This window comes from Drosophila serrata, unplaced genomic scaffold (genome assembly GCF_035046125.1).
Source record: "Drosophila serrata isolate PLE 108 unplaced genomic scaffold, ASM3504612v1 contig_240, whole genome shotgun sequence".
NCBI classification, from domain to species: Eukaryota; Metazoa; Arthropoda; class Insecta; order Diptera; family Drosophilidae; genus Drosophila; species Drosophila serrata.
This window is the reverse complement of record NW_028257138.1, coordinates 3,648,193-3,670,038: the sequence shown is the minus strand read 5'-3', so window position 1 is coordinate 3,670,038 and position 21,846 is coordinate 3,648,193. Positions and strand designations below refer to the sequence as shown.

At 38.6% G+C, this 21,846-nt stretch overlaps 1 protein-coding gene and 1 long non-coding RNA gene across 2 annotated transcripts in view; one reads left to right on the top strand and one right to left on the bottom strand.

Moving 5' to 3' along the window:
- ssp3 (SCAPER domain-containing protein short spindle 3) overlaps positions 1-21,846 on the top strand; it is a 39,297-nt gene that overhangs the window by 14,746 nt on the left and 2,705 nt on the right. Inside the window, exons 7-9 of the mRNA XM_020943259.2 lie at positions 19,563-19,708; positions 19,820-19,912; positions 20,152-20,243. Coding sequence (XP_020798918.2) covers positions 19,563-19,708; positions 19,820-19,912; positions 20,152-20,243 — 331 coding nt within the window. The remainder of the gene's footprint in view (positions 1-19,562; positions 19,709-19,819; positions 19,913-20,151; positions 20,244-21,846) is intronic.
- LOC110176818 (uncharacterized) overlaps positions 7,166-21,846 on the bottom strand; it is a 120,497-nt gene continuing 105,816 nt past the window's right edge. The window contains exon 4 of the long non-coding RNA XR_015271170.1: positions 7,166-7,955. This is a non-coding gene — a long non-coding RNA (uncharacterized LOC110176818). The remainder of the gene's footprint in view (positions 7,956-21,846) is intronic.

The following is a 21,846-nucleotide window of genomic DNA, read 5'->3' as shown; positions in this document are numbered from 1 at the left end:
CGCCTTTAATGCCAACTGCCATTTTCGTAGCGCGCTTTTCGGCGCTCAATTCAATTACACAGCGCCTGCAACTGTGTGGGTGCGCTGTGTAGGTGTGCTGTGCTGCCTGCCTGTGTGTGTGTGTGTGAGAGTTTTGCAAAATCAAATTTTCTTTTGACTATAATTTTTGTGGAAAACAACCCCCACAGCACCTTGCGCCATTTTCCTTGACGAAAAAAGAAAACTTTGCCTGAATGAGAAATTCAATTCGCCGCACTTGAATGGTCCGCCATCTTCTACTGCCTCCTGCTCTTCCGCTGTTGCTGGCGCTTGGTTCGGCCCCTCTTCCGGTTCCGGTTCTGCTCTGTTCCGTTCTGCATTTTCATCATCATCATCAACAGTCTGGCCACGAAACATTTGGAATTTTTTGCCTAATTCAATTGCAACAGTCTTGGTCCTCTCTCCGTCTCTCTCTCCCTTTTAGCTGCATAATTAAATTTTTGTTTACTTTTAATTGTTGCTCAGGTAGCGCTCAGTGCTTTTTCAGCTCAAAGCTGGCATATATTTTTTTGTTTTGTTAATTTAAATAAAGTTTTCGAGAAGTTCGTGTAATCGAATTAAAAGTTGATAAAGACAAAGGAGAGGAAATTCTATTTTTAGTCAAAAGGAATATTCTTGTCCTTTGAAAGAGGAAAATAGGAACTGTGGTAGCTTTTTTACGTGAAATTGTGAAAATATTGATTAATTTGTTGTTAAAGAAAGGCTTTGATTTTTTTTCCTAAAGGGTTTATTTTGTATATCTTAATCCGTAAAAATCACTAGGATTTGCTGTTATATATAAATTAAACTGATTCTAGTTCTTTAAACAATGTATTTGACCTGCTTTCCACTCCATTTAAGAATCCAAATAATCGAAAGTGTAACTGGCAAACAACATAAAAAGCCCCTTATTAGGGCACATACTTGACCATTAATCATAACACCTATTTCAATCGATTGCAAAGAATCCTTCTCCTGCTTCCAACTAGAAATTTATACATATATCCCCGGTTAGCCTTCGTGGCTAACCTTAATCCCAACCATAAATCGTACTTGTCTTCCGCTCCCGAAAAGTGTCAGGATGCCCTTCCTTAAAGCATGACAAATTTAATTTGCATCGCTCTGGCACCTTTTTGGAAACAGATAAAAGAGATGATGATGAGGATGAGCTATCTTTTTACAATGTAATTGATTCATAATTAATCAACACAGTCATTAGCAGTCGCAGAATATATTTTAATCACGATTTGATCATCAATTCCGAACAACAAACGGAGCAAAGGAGCCAAAGGAGGCAGCATTGGGCAATCATAACGATGATTTGGCACGCGATAAGGCAAACACCCTTGAGCCCGGAATCGAGACCAGGAAACCGGAACCCCTTTACCTTCTTTTTTATTTTTTATTTATTTGCCACCCCTAAAAAAGCAGTCATAATGAAATATGCATATGGAAAAAAATCTGTCTCTCCGCGTGTTCGTCCTTTTGTTTGTCTGCCGCCGGGCTCTGCTCCTGGCAGGATGTCAACAAGGACGGCACGCTGGCAGAGTTACTTCCGGATCCGTACAGAGCCTGCACTGCTGCTGTGCGGCAGTTAATTTAATTACCCTTTAAGTAACCAGATCGAATGGCCAATTTGGAGTTATGGCCTTTGGAGCCACTTGCATCCGCATCCGCAGCCACATCCACATCCCCAGCATGGGGCGACGGGAAAAGGACTAAGGTCCTGCCCAGGCCTGGCTTCGGTTGTGTGTGTGTGTGTTTGTGATAAAGTTTTTGTGGCCTGCACTTTGCAATTGACATTGTTAACAAGATTGCACTGAGAGCTTAAAAGAACTAAAGAATATGTGAGGATTTTTAAGGCATATGTAAGGACACAGAAAATCCTTTGGAAAACTAAATGAAATGTGCTATAAAGCCAAGGAAGAAATATGTATAAATATATATACTTGATTCTATTCTTTTCATTTAAGAAGTATTTGTATTTTAATACACTTCCTAATTTACTCTTACAGGGTATTCTAATTTTAGTCAAAAGCCTAACACTCAGTGAAGGAGTCATTTCCGACCCCAAATGTCATATATATTCTTGATCAGCATCAACAGGCGAATCGATCTAGCTATGTCCGGGTAAAATTTAATTTTTTCAAAATTTTAAAAATTTTATAAGGGGTTACATCATTAAAATTGTCAAAAATTGGCAAAAATGTGAAATTTCTATGATATTAAATTGAGTATGCAGATTTGTTAACCTAATAAAAACTAACATAGGACAGCTTTCCGAATTGAAATTAATCCTTTTTTGACCAAGTTATAACATTCTTAAACTTTAATATTTCTTTCATTTTTGTTATTTTCCTAATTTGAATTTAATGCAGATATTTATTTATTCTCCAACATTATCCGACAAATTTTATGTAATTTAGTGTTATATATTTTTCTTAACTAGTATTAAGCTTTATTTTTCGCCAAGTGCAAAAAGCAACTTTTGGCTCAATTACAAGGACAATATCTGAAATATCCCTACTCACACACGTGCCTGTGCCTGTGTCCTGTGTCCCATGTCCTGTGGGTTTTATTTTACCATCGACATATTAGAGCAACTATTTAGACCTTAAACTAGACATAGCCCCTGCTCCAGCTCCAGCTCCTCCTTTGACGCTCCTATCTCTCTGGTCAAATGTATTAATTTCATTCTTGGGTCCTTTGTTCTCTGCCTCTCTTATCGCCGCTTTTGGAAAATATCCTTTGGCCTCTCCTGTTTCGCCTTTGTTGGCTCTGTACTTTTTTCTTTCTATTCTGGTTGTGCGGCGTTTAATATCCGATTTCAGTTTGGTCCCCTTCCCCATGGCTGTTGATTCTTTTTGACAAAAGGCCGAGGAGAAGCATAGGGAAAACTCAGGGAAAACTCTGCCGCCGCTGCTGCTGTCTCCGTCGCTTTTTGTTTGACATTGGCGAAGTTTTCTATTTGCTCGGTGCGCCGTTCCCTTTTTGTTTGTTGGCTGTCCCTCGCCTGCGCGGAAAATCAAAATATTGACTCTTAACGGTGTGTGTTTATTGATCCTTTAGCTACCCCCAGAAATTTAGGGGAAGGAGTAGTGAGTCGAGGGAGGTCGAATTTTCTTTAGCGGGAAAACTACGGCAAGAAACGGGGAGAGGAATTTCTGTTTCTCTCTTTAAATTCTCTTTTAATTGTGTTGAACAATACAACCTTTAAAGTTTTCATCAAGATTATAAATAGAAGCAAATATTTTTGATTAATTTGCCGTGTAAACACTTTGTTTCACCTTGATAGATTTCTTTTCCAACCACCTGCCACCCTTTTGCATGTCATAATTGAATTCAAATCACAAAAGTGTCACACAACTAATCAGAGTTGTCATTTCCAACCCTCCAACCCTTATCCTTTTTGGGAAATCCCACCCTCGCCTGGAGCTCTGTGACCGTAACTGTAGTCAAAACTCCTCGAAATGTGAGAGAAGCTCAGTTTCCATTTCTATTTCTATTCGAGTTTCGGTTTTCGTTTTCAGTTTTCGTTATTCGTCGTCGCTGCTGCTCATCTGCTCGTTTTTCGACATTCAAACTGTCAAAAAGTCAGCATCAATTACAGTTACAAAGACATCATAGCCCAGACACACGGAAATATCCTGCAAATATCCTGCATTCCGTACAGTTTTGGGTGTGAAGTGCAGGAGCAGCGGGTGGATGGGGGGGATATTAGGGGGTCAAGGGTCAGAGTAACAGCTCAAAAGAAGTGTGTAGCCCAAAACTTCGCTGTAGATTTGCATCAAAATGCATTTGGCCATAACAGGAGCAGGACAGGACGGGACAGGAGGAAAAAAACTATAGATTTTTGCGAGGGTGAACTCAGGAGTTTTTGAAAAGGATATTTCATTTGAAAATTGCTGTTTTTACTACAGGGGGACATATATATCTTGATAATATATTCATCATTGTATTTTAAACCACAATTTTGTGACTAATAGATACTCACCAACTATAGATAAATGATATTCAACTATAAATGTAGCACAGTTACTCTTTAATAGCTTTTATTTAATTGTTAAATTTTAATAGATAATAAACTATAGCATTTAAACATAGTAACTTAGCAGTTAGCTCTTCAATAAAAGTTCGCTAATAGATACTTACCAATAGATACTTCCCAATATTCACGATAAGATATTTATTAATAGCTCTTCAGAAGCGATATTTCTCTATAAATGTTAACCAATAGACTTCCACTAATAGAAGCACTAATTTATTTGTGTGAAAGCTATTGCTGTATGGAAGAGGATCTCTGTATTGTCGTTAATTTTATATTTTCTCCTGATATTATTTTTTCTAAAATTTGATAATTCGTGGAGTTAACTTTACAATGAACCCTCGCAATCGTATAACCCGAGGAGGTCGGTCGGTCGGTTGGTCATATGCAAAAGTCTGACATATGCGCTGACATTTTGCATGCAAAAAGGAGCAGCAGCAGCAGCAGCAGCAGCAGCAGCAGCAACAGCAGCAACAGCAGCAACAGCAGCAACAGCAGCAGCAGCAGCAGCAACATCAGTCGCCTCAGCAGCTCTTTCCCCTTGTCAAAAGTTTGATGAGTGCCTGTCCAGCTTCGCCGCATGTCAAAGGCTGGACGGGATTGGGATGCGGATGGGGGAGGGGGAGAGGGAGCGGGAGCGGTACCGGTACAGGCTTTTGGCTATTGAATTACCTACAGGCTCAGTCCGAGGCCGAGGCGGCACCACTACTCTCGTTTGAGAGTGCATTCGCTTTGATTTTCGGCCCCTGTTTTCCTTTTTTCTTTTTTTTTTCTACCCAACTCAGTGCTCTGTTTTGGGTTTTCCATCTCTCGGGGGAAAATTTGTTGTTAAAGGGGAGGGGAGGGGAAGGGGGAGAAAAAAGAACCACCCACCAAGATGAAGTTGTCTCTTCGATAGAGAAGGCGACATATGTAAAATGTGTAAAGTGCAGTGCCGGTTACAGTTAATTTAATGCTCGTCAGATGCGAAGTACTACTATATCTCTGTAGGATGATAATGATAATGCACCCTCTATTAAATCACAACATTCTGTCTGCTTTGGGTTTTTTTTTTTCCGTTGTTGTGCTTCTGTAAAGGTACTGAGAGAAAATATTTGAAACTTTCTAACTTATAAAAATTCTATTTTTATACCATTGGAGGGTATTATAATATTTGTCAGAAGCTGGAAACGGTGTGAAGGACCCTATAAATCGGATATATTCTTGTTCAGCATGAAAATACGAATCTTTCTAGGTATGTCAGGTTAAAAATAAAATTTTTCAAAATTTTAAACATTTTTATAAGGATTTATTTACATCATTAAAATTGTCAGAAATGTCAATTTATATAAATTTTTAACTTAGTATGCAGATTTGTTAAGTAATAATAACTAGCATAGGAATGCTTTCCGAATTGAAATTAATGTCTTTTTGGCTGAGTTATGAGATTTTTAATCTTTGATTTGTCTAAAAAATGTTCTTATCAAAATATAGATTAAAATATGCGAAGATTTAAAGCTTAGTTAAGATCGATTTCCGATCCGATCTTATAATTCAATTGCAAATAGCGAGGATATATATAAGCTTCGTCTTTGGAAAGTTAGTTGCCTTTCTTGTTAAATAATAAATTACCTTAGAAAGGTATAATTTGTATTATTTTCAAGATATAAAGAAACTGGTTACCAGATCTATTTTATATATTTATTTAGAATATTTTCTCGCAGTGCATCTAATGCATATCGGTAGTTCCCAAAAACAAAACAGAAGGCAGTAGGCTGATGATTATGTGGAGGGGGTGGAGGTAAACAGAGGCAGCAAGGACACACACACAGGGACAAGGACCAACTGACGCATCACTCAATCAAATGGCAATTGTGAGGGCTTAACACGCGGCCTCCGGGGCTGGCAAGAGCAACCCTCGCTATTTAGTTGTAGAGCAGATAGAATCCTGGCTGCATCCCCCTGTTGAAGGTCCTGGAAGAGACTCTCAACTGAAACTGAAACTGGTGCAAATTAACACGCTAAGCACTCGAATCGCACGTTAAATGTGGCATGAGTAATGCCCTCAAGTGGCCAGCAACAACAGGAACAGATGGCGAGGACGACGGTGGCGCAGGAGGAGGACATTACAAGCCACTAAGCCAGAGGAGCCTCCACGCACCCATAAATGGTTGTAAAAATTTACGATGCAAACTAAAAATCTCTGACAAAAGTATTTTTGCCTTTTGGCAAGGGAAGAAGAAGTCGCCCTCGCCTGTTATGGTTATGACTATTCAATGGGCCACATTTATGATTGGGTGGACTTTCCATAAATTCTAATTTGATTTTGCCACTAAAGTGCCATAAGAACGCCATTTCGTTCCTCCCTATGTATGTAGATATGTATAAGGATATGTTTCTATATTCCCCATATTCCTTTTCACTACGTATCGTACAAGTATATATATTTTTTGTGGTTGGATCCTTACGTTGGGCATAATTTTTTACGATGCTCGCTCGCTCGGCGACATTTTCATTCGCTTGCCATTTTCCATTTTCTACTTTTCCACACACACACACACACACACAATGGGGAAAAGCCAAATCACAGGCGCCCATTTTCAGTGGCTTTGTTGGGGCTCGTAGACTCAAAAACTCCCCAAATCGTGAAAAGTCTCTGCTGTAAGGAAGGGTATATAGACTTGCAGAGAAGGTTTTCTAGATATATTTTGTAGTTTTGCTATTCAAAATATGTGTCCAAAGAAAATACAATTTACATTTACAATTTTCAATCACAATTCCATTTAGCAATTAATACATTTAATTTAGTAATCTTTAGGGGTGTCAGCAATATCACTATGGATTTTAAATCAATTGAAAATATTTTGAAAAGTATGTAATAAAATCTTTTAGATTCCAAATTTTGGTAATTGCTAAGGTTTGATATTTTAAACTTTATTTAAATTTATTTAAAATCCAGAGCAATTGATGTGTCACTCCTGTGTTTATATTCCCCAGTGTGTAAAAGTAAGAATTATAAAGTTTATCCAGCAAATTCTATCTAAATTAGTTTTGTTTTTATATTGTAGGATTTCTTTGAACATCTTTTTAAGAGATTTTAAGCCTTTGTCTATTTATGTTTTAATAAGTTCCCAAAAACAACCTGTCTTTATTTTTTCTTTATTTAAATATTTATAACGCTTAGTTAAATTGAAATTTAAAGTAGAGTGTTTCCATATTCGTTTATGAAACTTAACTTCTGGGTTCAGTTTTAATGCCGTGCCATTTTTTGTGACCCACCTCTCCATTCGTGGTCCTGTATGTGTATGTGTATGTGTGTTGTTCGTGTTGCTATTTTATTTTATTATATGCACTTTTCTTCTACAAAATGGCGGCAAACGTCGCCGCATGGTCCTGTTGTTCGGAGGTCCTTGGAGGAATCCAAGGATGCCAAGGAGGGAGGGGAGCATCATCGTTATGGCTGCGGTTATTTGGCGCCATGTTTTTGCGCTCCCTTCTGGCCTCGGTCTGCTCCTTGAGCTCCTTTTGCTCCTTCAGCTCCTTCTGCTCCTGGTGCTGCTTCGCGCCTCGTTTGAGTTTTACGAGCGGCTTTACTTTCTCGCAGCTATTTCGACTTTGGCTTTTTAACAGCCTCCAAAAGGTTGCCAGGGGGATTTCATCCCCGTCATCTTGGGATGCCCCACGTGTGTTGTCCATTTGTGACGTTGATTTCTCCCCACCTCCTCGCTTCAGAAACTTTCTACAAGTATATGAATGCCCCTCGTTCCATTCAGTCTTTTGGTTTCTGGACGCAAGCATCTGCGGTAGGCAGAGGAGGAGGAGGAGGAGGAGCAACAACAAGAAGTCCGCCGCCTTATGGTTGGATCGGTGACATGCCCCATATGGAAAGCAGCCGGAAGGCACTGAGAGAAATCTGAAAGAAATTCAAGAAATAGTATTTGTAGTTGATTAATTAGTTTAAAATTGATTTATTGGAATTTATTTTGGGGGTAAACTGTTTTAAAGCCTTGCTTTATTTGGCAAAGTTAATGGTTAAATTGATATAAGATAAATACCAGATTTATTTGTTTATTCTCATACCAGATTACAACATTATAGGTATTGTTAAATGATAGTTATGGTAACTTGAGTAATTTTAGATAATTAACTGGTTTTCCACCTATGGACATTCGCAGAAAAGTAGGCAACAAATTTAAGGGAAATGCATAGTACGAATTTTTGATTGATTGAAGGTGTTTCTTGAATAATATTAACTTATGTAAAAGGTATAACATTTTTAATAATACATAATTTTGTAGTTCCTACTATTATGATTTAAAAAGTGTCTATTCTCTAACAAATGTTTTAAAATAGTAGAACAAGAAAACATTTATAGAACTCAATTTCAAGTTTTTTTCTGGTTTTTAAATAATTTCTTTATCAACTCTCTTTTTCCTTTCAACTAATACTTTTTTCTCACTGTGTTGTGCTGACTCAAAACTGCTGAAATTTTATTTTCAACGCGCGTGTCGTAATTGAAGACGCAGCAACTCTTTCCCCCGCCTGTCTCCGTCTCTGTCAAAATATAAATATATATATATGGATATATATTTAATATAAGACAAAACGTTTACCCCGTTGTCAGTCAGTGAATGTGTGTGTTTTTGGGGTAAATGGAAAACGCTTTGGGTGGCGTTCGTTACTAAGAAAACACAGGAATATGGTTTTTGGTATGGCATTTTGCTCTACGGATAGATGGATGGATGGACGGGTGACGTGTTGATGAATTTTCATTTGAAAAACTCTGGGCTAGACAGGATCGTGGATTATATATACACACTATGGAGTGATTGCCACATCCGTGTTTGTCTGGCCTACCGCATGGCTTGGATTTTACTTGGGTTTCATTTCTTCAGAGATTCATTTCGCCAAGTTCTAGAGTTTCCCTTCGGCTCCCCTTTAATTTGGTCTTTTTGCACACACTTTTTCTGGCTAAAGAATTCAGCATACACTTGACAGATCAATCCCGGCACTTGCTCACTCTTTAACCATTTTCCAGCTCTTCATCGGTAATGCGAGTTTAATCATTGAAGTATAATAAAAAGTGAGCAGCAGCAGCAGCAACCCCGAGGCATCTGCATCCATCCCCCTTTAAACCAAACTGACAGCCCAAATGTCTTAATTTATTCATAACTTATTATTTCTCCTTTTTTGTATACATGTTTATTAGACTGTGTGGAGTGCAGGGAGGAAGGGAGGAAGGGAGGAAGGGAGTGTGCAACCCCTCGCCGCACTAAACAATTTCCATGTTTTGATTTATGAATGATAATGCGCTGTGACATATCCGAACCTAACCCAACCGAAGTGAACAAGGCAGAGGATTTTAAGGCAGGGATTCACTCGAGGATTCACGAGTATTCAGATTCAGTTGTAAATGCGAATGAGCCCTGAAGGAGCAGGGACTTGATTTTGGGCATATGTCTGCATTGCCTTTTAATTTGCATTAATGGGCGTGGTAATGGGTCTGCTGCGGATGCTGCTTTCTGGGCGGGTTTAATGAGGCGCAGCCTCTTTGCCCGAAATGTGCATATTTCAATTTTCAAATAAGGGGTTCCACGAGCAACTGTCGCGAAAAATTACAAAATGAAAATAATAGCAGAAAGGGTAATCATTTGATGGTGGGCGTGGCTGCGGGGTTATAAGTCAATAACTAATGGCTATATTGGTAGGTTTTCGTGGAGATCGGGGTTAACAAGGCGAGGGGCTTTCGGTATAAACATAAGGAGGGTGTTTCAGATTGAATTATTAGTGGTCCTAGATAAGATATACAATTTTTCTATTACTAGTATTTAAACCCTGGACAAAATGATTTCGCAACTTTGAAGTATATATTTTTTTAAGATGTTTTCTTTTATTTTCTACTTAATTTATAAACAACATATTTCTGGGTGTTATATTTCACATTTTCTTTTATGTGTACGGGTTTACTTTATGTGCATTTTATTTTCTATAATTAGAAGGTTTGTTTTTGCATTAATATTTATTTATAAAAGGGCTTTATGACCTGATAATTTTGCTTAGGAAGTTGGTTTCCATTTTCTGCATATTTGTTTCCTTAAAAGGCATTATAATGTTAGTCAGAAGCATATAACGCTTGAAGAAGACATTTCCGATCCCATAAATCATATATATTCTTGATCAGCATCAACTGCCGGATCGATCTAGCTAGCTCCGAACAAAAACAAAAATTTTCAATTTTTTGAAAATTTTATAAATTTAATTTGTCGTTAAATTTGTCAAAAATGTTAATTTTTTTTAGATTTTAAACTGGGTATGCAGAATCGTTAACCTTATTAAAACTAACATAGGAAAGCTTTCCGAAATGAAATTAATGCCTTTTTGACTGAGTTATGAGATTTTTAAACTTAAATTGTCGACAAAATTGTCATATAAACTTGGGCTTCGCGAAATTAGTTATTGTTTTTATTATATTTTTTATATTTTTCTTAACTATTAACATAACATAAAAGGTGTCTAGGTACTTTGTCCCAGTTTAATTGTAGTGAAAAAATATGTTGTTAATGTTTTTAAATCATAAAGATAGTTTTTATCCCTTTCAAGGATATCTCCTCCCATTTATAAGATACTTTATCTATTGCTTAAGTTTCTTCTGACTTAGTGTGCCGCTTTTAGCCATTATTTGGCTTATTATTTATGGGATGCTTTAGTGGCAGAGCCTATACACATAAATATGCATATCTTATGAACCGCAGGACGAAGGCAATCCTTTCGCTGTGGTTTTCCCGATGCCTTCCTCTCTGTCCTGCGGTCTGCAGTCATCTCTGTTTCTCTGCTGTCTCTCTCTCTTTCCCTTTCTCTGTTTTTTGGTTTGGGAGCGTGAAAATCAATTTACGTCAATGTCTCTGGGTCCGACGGGTTCTCCTCCTCTGAATCCTCAACTGAATCATCATCATCATCATCATCAACATCAACCGGGCGACAGTCGCAAGGTAAATGAATTAAAAGTGCTCGGGCGATACACGTAAAAATTCATTTGCATCGAAGCAGCGGCAACAACAACAAACAGATAATAAAATAAAAATAAAAAATAAAGTAAAACGCTGGCCTCTCCCCTGGCCAGAGAAATTAATTACGATCTCAACTGGAACTCTCTTATCAGAGACGAAGGTGCGGCCCACAGCTGCCTTTTTTTCTTTCTCTTTCCCCTCTTTGATTTGTCATTTCATTTCTGTTGTTGTTTTCATTTTACACTTTTTTACGTTTTTTAATTTAACGCTTAATTACCGAGCAACACAAATTAGTTAAATTTCCGCAAAAAGATTTTCAGCCGGGGGTTGCCGTTGCCGTTGACAGCTGTGTGACCGATATAAAAATAATAATACAAAAAAGGAGGAGAGGGATTTTGGACAGGGCGTGACCGCAACTGCGGTCCTGCGGAGTCCTTGAGCGTGACCAATTGAGTTTACAAAAAAATTCTGCAGGCTAAAATTTAAAAACTATTAAAAAATGTGCATTTGAGAGCCTTTACAGAAATATGAAGGATATAAGTTGGTATAGGAAAAGATTGGGAACTAGGGGGTGCTCTTTGTATATATTATTTTGGAGGAACTTGTATGGGAATTAATATAATGGAGGTTATCTATGAATTTATTAAATAATTAAATTTGCATTTATTAAGGAATTTAAATACCAACTTAAATGGGAATTATTTAAGAATTTCCAAGGTCCTGCAATTATTAAAAGTTAAAATTCTCATACTTTTCCCTTTCAAGTTTTTGCTCAATAACTATCTACTTTTAAAGTAGCTTATTTTTAAAGTTTTAATATAATTATTTCTTTACAAATCAATCGAAAACTGTTCCCCAATAACCTCTCCGTAAAACAGAATTCAAAAATCATAGAAAACCGCGCCTCACTCGCAACCACAAACTGCGCTAAACCAAAATATTTATAAATGCAATTAAGGCAAAACAGTCACAGTCGTCGCCTCCCTCACCCAAAAAGCATAAATCCATCAGCATATATCCTATATATATTTATATATAGAGGGGTGCTTTGCTTTGACCATATCGTCATGCCTGCCGCAGGACGAAAAAAAGAATATATATTGAAAAATGCGGTCAATTCCGATTTCAATTTCTATTCCGAATTGCATTTGCCGGGGCAATAATTGATGGCCAGTGCGAGTCCGGGACCCTGGCTGTTTTCCATTCCATTTTCCAAACAAAGGGATAAGTCTAAGTAAGTGGGTTATTAGCACCGCAGGATGTCCGAAGAGTGGCAAAAAAGGACATGCAGAGGCAGACGAAAGAACCTCCTGCCGGGATAAGATGGGAACCCTTGCTGGGCATTATAAGAGTCACGTCCCGGCTTTTGTTGATGTGATTATTGCTGTTGGAGGCGGTTTCATATTAGTAATGTAAACATACACAGGGGGAAATAATAGCAAATCAATTATAATTTTATGAAAGTTCCCAAAATATTTACAATTTGGAGAGTAAAAGGTTCCCTGTCAGGTTATTCCTTGTTGTTTTAAGGATTGAATTAATAGAAATTTGCAATAGGAATAGGTATATAATATCGATATTCAGATAGTGTATCTGTATTTCACGATATGATATGTTGGGATATATATTTGCGATAAATCAGTATGCATATTTCTTTAGTATATATTCCAAATATGTATATGTTTTTAGAATAATTATATTATTCTTAGTGTAGAAAACCCCAACAATAGGTCACGGTTATGCCGTGCAATTGAAATTCATAAGAGGCATAGTATTCCGAGCTCCATTAGCCACAATTGAGATATCCCTGTGAACTATCTCCACCTCTTGGTGGCCCAAAATCCCTGGCAAATCCGTGTGACATGACGAATTGTCTCTGGGTCCTGCCAGAGATTTAAGCAATAAATATATATATATATAATACGTGTATTCAAGTGACAGCTGCTGTACGTGGTGTGCTGCCCTAATAAACCCGATAATTATGATGATAAAATGATGATGACGACGTTGTCGGGTGGCCCTTAATGATAACGATGGCACACCGATAAAGTTACTTAACTCCACATGCCCACATTTTTCCAACTTCCGACTCCTCTCCACTCTCTGTTGGCCATTAAGAGTTCCACCCTCCCAGTTCCACTCCTCACCGGTTCCGGGTCGCCTCTCCCTTTAGGGCCATAAAGGCGGCGACCAACTTGCAGCATGAAATTATTTTACACGACGCTCTAATGCATAAACATGGCCAACACAACAAAGTTGGTGCCAAAAACCAAAGGTACATCAGGTGTTGCGTAATTTTACAGAATATTGAAAAATGTGAGAGGAAGAAATTAAAGCTTAGCAAGAAGTTTTTGGTATTTAAATGTGTCCTTGGATTTCTCTTTTACTTTGATAAAGTCAGTTAAAGATTTACTTTTATTTTAATGATAGAATAATAAGCTGCATTTCAGCTTAATATTTATTTAAATCTCACTTCCCAGCGAGGGTTGCTTGAGTCCTTCGCTCCCTTTTCAGCCACTTGTGGGCAATCAGTGCCTCTCGACTCCCGACTCCCGACTCCCGATTGCCGGCTGTTTTCACGACCAAAGATCGACTCGACATGGCAATTGGCGGCAGACAGGCAACCCCTAAAAATCTGCGACTCGAGTTGCATTGTTTTGACATGACACCCGGGGAAAAGGGAATTCCCCTAGATATGTTCTTGTTTTAGGGGACGACGCAGGCGCGACAGTTTTTCACCCTTCGAGGTAGAAACAGTTGCTCTTAATCAAGTGCTGACAACCGTCAGAGAAAACAATTGGAAATTGCATTTTAATCAACTGAGCGAGCGGCTCGTGGCCTGCAAGGGGTAGCTGGGTGGAAATATACCTTGTCTTGTTCCCATTTCCCTATTTTCCGGTTTAGTTTTCTATTAACACCTTTTCAATCCAATGCCTGGCTGCCTTTCCTAATGTTGTTTTAGGCCCACCGCAAAAAGGCGTTGAGTTTTCTATATATACATATATATATGCACATGATTCCGATTCCGATTTGGAGTTTCTATTCTAAACTCGTATATATATATTAATTTGTGGAATAGCAGCTGGCATTTTTCCAGCCTCCGTTCGGTTGTTGTTGACTTTACTTGATTGAATGAATTTGAATCTGATGAATCTCAAATGATTCGTGCGTTGAAAATTGAATTACAGCAAAAGCTGTTAAGCAGATTTTCGGTTGTGAAAACACAAATGTGTGTGAGTATGAGATGGGGTTAAAATTTAAAGGAAAGAAATATATTTGGTACATAAATAGTATATAAATTAGTTTTACTACTTAGAAAGCAATAATGAATTGTATTTTTCGTAACAAAGAAGCTCTTTAAATGAATATATCATCTTTAATTAATATTAGTAGTAGTATTTAATAGTTAATTACCATTTTAAAATTAAAATCAATTAGTTAAATGAAGTGAACACCCCGTTATGAAACATGCTTAAGCATTCGCATAACATGTTTGGCTTTGGACTTTAAAATTCATTTGCCTAATTCATTTGGCAACGTTTTAAAGAGGAATACAATAGAATTTTCCTATGCAAAGCCAACCAAAATAACATAAACATTTTTAAGCACCAATTTTGCTCATTTATTTCCCAAAAAACAAAAAAAGACGCCACGTGCAGTCGCCGACCGACAATGGCAATATAATTCTTTCATATGCTAATGAGGAGCACGCGTCCAGCATTAAATGTGCTCAAAATGTGCGAAATGCAAAAAGCGATTAGCAAAAGATTTTCGAATATATCCACAGACACACTCACTCACTCATTCATTCATTCATTCATTTGTCCATAAAATGCTGCTAAATGTTTGTAAGCAAATACCAAGAGGATATATTAAGAGAGACCAGGAGAGGGAGGAACACTCACAGGACTCGGAGGATTGTGTGTGACATTGCATGCAATGAGTAGATTTTGAAAACAGGATTCAAGTGCAAGTCGTGGAAGTCTTTGCTCTCCTCTCTCTCCTAATTTATTTTTACCCAGCCAAGAAAGAAAGAGAAATTGTTGTGCAAATAAATTTTCTCCATTCTCCGTTTTTGCCTGATGTTTTGATTTCAATTAGCCGAAACACTAAAAATATCAAACAGAACCCACACTTCATGTCCTTTCATTATTTTCTACTGCTGCTGATGCTGCTGTTGTTCTGTGATTTATCACAATAAACGAAAGGCGTTTGCAGTTGGCATTCATATTTCGATGTTTACAATATAAATGAATGGCATACAGATTTTCCAGCACAAATCAAGAGTTTGAGAGAGAGTGATTGATATGCCAATGACAGTGGCCACAGAAGCACATTTCTTGACCGGCAGCCTCGAAAAGCAAACACGGGCCAAGCGTTACCAATTTTATATAGCCGAAAAATCCATTTTGACCCCTTTTGACAGCAGAAGAAGTCCTGTTCGCAAATAAAAGCGTCCATTACTCAAGCGTTCATCTACACCCACAGCACACACAACACACAGGACACACACAACCCGAGAGGCAGACAAACAAAGCAGCAAGGACTACGTGCCTCTGCCAGCAAAGAGTCCCAAAAACCACCCACTCTTTTATATATTTTCAACAACTGTGTGGTTAGCTTAGGATACTTAACAAAAATAGCCAAAGTTGAGTGAAGAGAAAGGTCTAGAAATAGATCAGGGATTTGGGTATATAAATATGCATTATTTTAGTCGTGAGATTAAGGATCTAACCTTTAGTTTGGTGAAGATTTAATCTTTTGTGATGAATATATAACCTATGAGCCTTAGAAATAGTTTCTGAGATCTACAAAAGTATATATTAATTGGGGGAACTAATATATTGATAGGAAAATTCGCTTCAGTAACTATATATTGTTATTTGTAGCACTCGAAATTAATTAATATTTATAAACGTGCACAGGGTATTATTATTCTAGTCCGAAGCTTGTAAAATGTGAAGGAGTCATTTCCGACCCTACAAATCATATATATTCTTGATCAGCATTAAAAACCGAATCGATCTAGCTATGTCCGGGTAAAATTTATTTTTTTTCAAAATTTTGAAAATTTTATAAGGGGTTACATCATTAAAATTGTCAAAAATGTTAATTTTTTTAGATTTTAAACTGAGTATGCAGATTTATTAGCCTAACAAAAACTGACATAGGAAAGCTTTCCGAATTGAAATTAATGCCTTTTTGGCTGAATTATGAGATTTTAATAATTTAATTTGGCGAACAAAATTTACTTAAGAAAATATCGATTCAAAGAATGCGAATATTTTAGGTTTAGTTATGATCTACTTTAAATTGAATCCTTTATTTAAATTGCAAGCTGTAAGGCTATATATATAGTTCTCGAAATTTGTTTCCTTCTTGTTAATATTTAGGTATTTTACTAGCTCACTGGGAAAAACAGTTTCCCTTAAAAATCTTATCTAAATTCTAATCCTAAACCTTATTTTATAAATCTAAAGACGTTAAACTCCCAGAAATAAGTACTCAAAACTGCTTATAAATATAGTATAAATTATAGTTAACTAGTTTCCCTTTAAAAATAAATCCAAATACACATCTCTGATCCTTGGGATGATATCCCCATGGCGTTTCTGGCGTTGTCAACTGTAAACATACTTGAGCTTCCTGTTTTGCTGCTATTTGTGTGTGTGTATTTGGGTGTGTGTGTGGGTGTGTTCCTGCACACAGGACACTTAGCACAGACAGGCGGACGGGAGAGGACACGACCCACACATGATGTTTGCTCTCCTTGGTTGGTCAATCTGACCCAGCTTCCTACCCGCTTCCTTTCCGCAGGACGAAAAAGTACTCGGCAAACTCATCAGCACCACAAAAATATCCTTAATAATTTTCTTAAACCAACAAGCACAAAGCTAGCACGCAGGGGCCAGCATGAAGGATGCTTTTACCCAAGTCCCAAGCCGTTGCTGCTCCTGCTCCTGCTCCTGCTCCTGCTCCTGCTGCTCGTCCTGTCATCGTTTGTCATGTGTCCTGGCGGCCGCTTGGTGGAGAAGAGAGTATTTAGTTCGTTGGGCGTCGTCGCATCAATCCAAACACACAAAATGGCCAACGGGCGACGGGGGTCGCGCCGTATCGGATGTGGCCGAGGTTTCCTTTTTCCCAGGCAACCAAAGGACCTCGGAGTCCGGACAGGACATAATCGTCAGCGCCGTAAAATAAACAGCAGCAGAAGCAGCAGCAGCAGCAGCCAACGATGGCGACAAAATAAAAATAAAATGCGACAGGAAAAATGGAGAGAAGGACTCGAGGGGGGAGGTTAACCGCTGTCAGGACAGCACGGGACAGGACAGGACAGGACCAATAGCACACAGGACACGCTTTCGGGTGTGAAAAGGCATTTGGTGCAAAGCTCGAAATAAAAATAAGAGCGAATCCCCAGCTGGAAAAAAATTAACATCCTTGTTAGTTGTGAAAACACGTTCGCTAAATACGCGGCCCAGGCTCACATTCCCCCTGTCGTCGTCGTCGACGTCCTTAATCATCAAGGACCTCTCCCTCGTCGAGTGTTAATGTGTGTGTGAGTGTGTGTGTGGGACAGGCGCAAATATTTTAACAAGTGTCAAATGCACACGCTACTTAACCCAGGCTCTCAGCTGAGTCCTGTCTCTCTTGTTTAATAAACAAAATAGTAGTTGCAATTGCCGAAGAAGGAATAAAAATCTGGCAACCCCTTGGTTCGGAAAAGTGTCCTTATTTTTCTATTTCTTTTTTTTTCGGTTCAAAGTTGCACCTTTTATACGCCCGCCATTGAAAAGTAGTCCTTTTCACGTTCGCTTGTAATTTTTGGGCATTTGTGTGCATTGATTTCGGCACTTAAGCCGCATAATCAGCGGCAAAAAAAACAGAAGCAGCTTCATGGGATTTGAGTGCACTCGAAAAAAACACTGTTTATGAGCCTTTAGAAATTGGAAGAAATTATGGGGATAGATTGAAATATAATACCTTGAAAGAAATATCAATATCATATCTAACCAAGAAAGAAAACAAACTTTGGGAAACCGTTGTTGTTTAGCCTTATAATTTGCAGTATAGGATTTAAAATATTCTCATATTTTGATTCAATATTTATGGATAGTTTTATATGACCATTTTTGTGACAAATTTAAATTTTAATAAACTCAAAACTGAGCCAAAAATGCATTAATTTTAATTCGGAAAGCAGTCCTATGCTATTAGGTTAACAAATCTGCATACTCAATTTAAAATTATAGAAATTTTTACCTATTTTTGACAATTTTAATTTTAACTTTGAAAAAATTAAATTTTTGTTAATTTAATGTTTTGTTAATGCTGATCAAGAACATATATGATTTAAATGGTCGGAAATGACTCCTTCACAGAGTTTTAGACTTCTGACTTAAATTAAAATACCCTGCAAAAGATATAAATATTAAAATATTTACCTCTCAAAACCTCATTACAAAATAATTATCCAAGTGTATAAAACTGACAACAAGGAACAAGTACAGTTCGCTGAGCAACAAATACAGATGAAGGGACACCAACAAGGACAACAGGAAGGAGGAGGTGACCGTAGAGGCGTCCTGTCGATGGACCGATGGCATGCATTTCAGGCATTTCGGGCTGCGCATAAGCTGGGATTAAAATCAAAACAGATTTGCGCTGACAATGACAACGGACAGGAGCAGGAGCAGGAGCAAGGACACGACACAAGGACCAGAACACGTTAATGCTCAGTTAGGAGGTTAAACAGGACACTAGTCCCCGCTGCCTGATATGTGAAATGAAACACCTTGCCACGCGAGAGCAAATGAAATGTCATTTACCATGGGATGATGATGATGGGTAGCGGAAGGAGGAGGAGGGATTCTTGCAGGGTTCCAGGACGATGACTTGTTCCTAGAGCGGGGGAAGGAGTGTATGCATTTAAATCGCTTTCGAATGATGATGAGGTTGATGTGACATTTGGCCAGGTTCTATTGTCAGTGGCCAGTCGTGATTGTTGTAACCCCTTTCGGTTCGGTTCGGTTTGGTTTCCCTTCGACCGCTGCTCCCGGCGATTAACAAGTGCGGAATGTCCCCAGGATACGAAGGCACCTGGGGAGCAGGGGTTGAACCAGGGCAACCAGAACTGGCAAACTGGCAACATATGGACACGGGAAACCACGTAGCAAACAACAAGAAAATGGCCAAATGATTGAGGTTGAATCGTGAAAAGGAAAAGGGAAAGGGAGGGAACGGCGGAAGATATCGCTCAAGGGCATTACAATTGTTCCAGCGAGAAGGGATTGTTCCGGATCCTTCAGTAAACAAGGAGATTAGGATTTCAATTGCAATTCCAATTCAATAAGAATATATGTTTGCTTTCCAGGGGTATATATTTAATAATTAACTGACATTGAGTATGATTAAGCCAATAAATGATGTCAGAGGAGGGAGATAACTATCGTAGTTCTTAGTTAAATTATATTACATGTAACATGATTTAAAGGGTTTCCCTTTCTTTCCAGCTACGCTGTGGTCACTGGCCTCATCGAGATCCTATCCCGTCGCAACCAGAAGGTTCGCGAGTCCATTGAAGACAACCAGAGCGTGATGCTTGGCCTGCTGACCACCTTGGGCTTCCTCTCCCGCTTCCTTGATGTCTGCCAGCCAGGTGAGTCATCTCTTTCCTCTTGCCAAAAGTAACACCTGCTTCTGGACGGTAAATAATGCTAGAGCCACGTTGCTAATTCTTGTACCTTTCTTTATTTCCCTTTTCGGAAAGGTCCTGCGGATCCGACACGTTTGCTGAGCGCGGCCAGGACCACGGACCTCTTTGGAACCGTTTCCATGCTCAGTGCCAGCGTGGTGCCCAATGGTGAGTAGTCTCTGCCATAAACAGTAGCTCCCTCGGGCCCGGAGAGGTGCTAATTAGATTTCGGATGCACTTTATCGGAACAGCAACGTGATCTCCTGCCAAAGGCGGAAATTAGTTTTGATTTTTTCTCCAACGTTGTTTTATGAGGGAATATCCGCTGTCGCTTCTACCCCCTTTAGTTTTTCCGTCTCATCTTTGCCCGACTCTTATTTTTCCCATCTTGCTTACTGTTTTTGCAGGTGAATGCATTCCACCGCGCACGACCGCCTTGGCGGCATCGACTTTTAATCTCTACGTGTCCCTGGCCTCGCTGGATGTGAACACTTTTCAGGTGAGTTTACATTACCGAGAGGAGTTGGCAAAGGTAAACTCCAGGCGACAAACCTCGAACGTAGTGTGTTGCCGTTTAAACAAATCAAAAAGTCAGAGTTTTCGGCCTTAAACCCAATACACAGGCACAGTGGTTACTAAATTGCTAGAAAAATATAAATATATCTGAAATATAGTAAACATTAATGTAGCAAAGTTCAGTAAGCGTTATTTATTGATACAGTATTTGTATATTAATATTTTCTATCTTTAAATTTTCTAAAATCTTTGAAACTTCTTAAGTTCCAAAACCCTACAAAATATTCAAAAAATATGAAGTTTTGGCATAATATTAAGGCAAAAAAGATATATAAATCCATTTTCCTATGTTCCAGCAATTTTCCAGCCACTGTGCTTGCTCTGTGTGTCCGTCTTTGGGGTTTTTCCTGTTCAAGCATCGAAAATTTCATTAGAAATTTTCCTTTACTCTGTTTTTATTTTCATTTTCATTCTGTGTGTGAGCGTTTTTTGGCATTTTCTTTGCTTAGCTCTTCTAAACTTTGTCGAACGTGAAATCGCTGGGCAAAAATTGAAGAAAATCGGCAACAACAAAGGGTAGGAAATATCAGGAGAGAGGAAAAGGGGGGAAAACCCCAGAAGAAAAGTTTCAACGCAGAGACGTTTAAAACTTTGGCAATTGCTGGGCGGCAAGCGATATTTGCATATTGCCAAATGTCATGACAGCCGCCACCACCGCGAGGAGCATTTTCCGAGGACGGGCCAGGTGGAAATGAAGGGGCGGGGGAGGATGAGGAAAATGCATAGAGCATAGAGTGACATTTGCTTAACAGACAACAAATGACAAACACGACACGATGGTGGCAAACGCCATTGAACCGCGATGACATTTCTATATGTTGCGAAAATTTAGAGGAGCAAACCAGAGGAGATGAGGTGGGAGGGCCAGGAACAGGAGCAGGAGCAGGAGAGGAGCAGGATCAAATGGAAGAGCTGGGTGGCAGTGGCGGCGGCGGCACATACGCAAATATTTTGACACTTTACTTGGGGCCAAATGTCAGCGCTGTCTCTCGTCTTCGACGCGGCCTCAAATATTTATGGCAACTCGGTAACGAAACGAATGAGCTGAGTGGAGGATGTGGATGTGGATGGGTCTGGGTCTGGGTCTGGGGTTTGGGTGTGGGTTGAGGGTCACTCCTGGCACAGTCGAAAAACCGCGCAAATGAAACGGAATATCCAAGTGCAGCAGCAGGAGCACATCGGTAATCTAACTGAGACTTGATCTAGAGGAGTTGCCTCTCAAATACGTAGAAATCTTAATTTGAATGCACTAACATAAATGTCCAATTTTAACAACTTTTAAAGTATTACAAAATACTTAAACAAGACAAGATGTGTAGCTTGGGATGCAGATTCATAGGCCCTTGAAATTATATTAATCGAACAGGGAATTGTTCATAACTTAGCCTAAAGTCCATAAATTTAAATTCGGAATGCTTTCCTCTGTTAGTTTTTATGAGGTTACCAATTCTGCATACTCAGTTTAAAATCTAAAAAAATCAACATTTCGACAATTTTAACCTCTTTCCTTATTTGGAAAAAAAAAA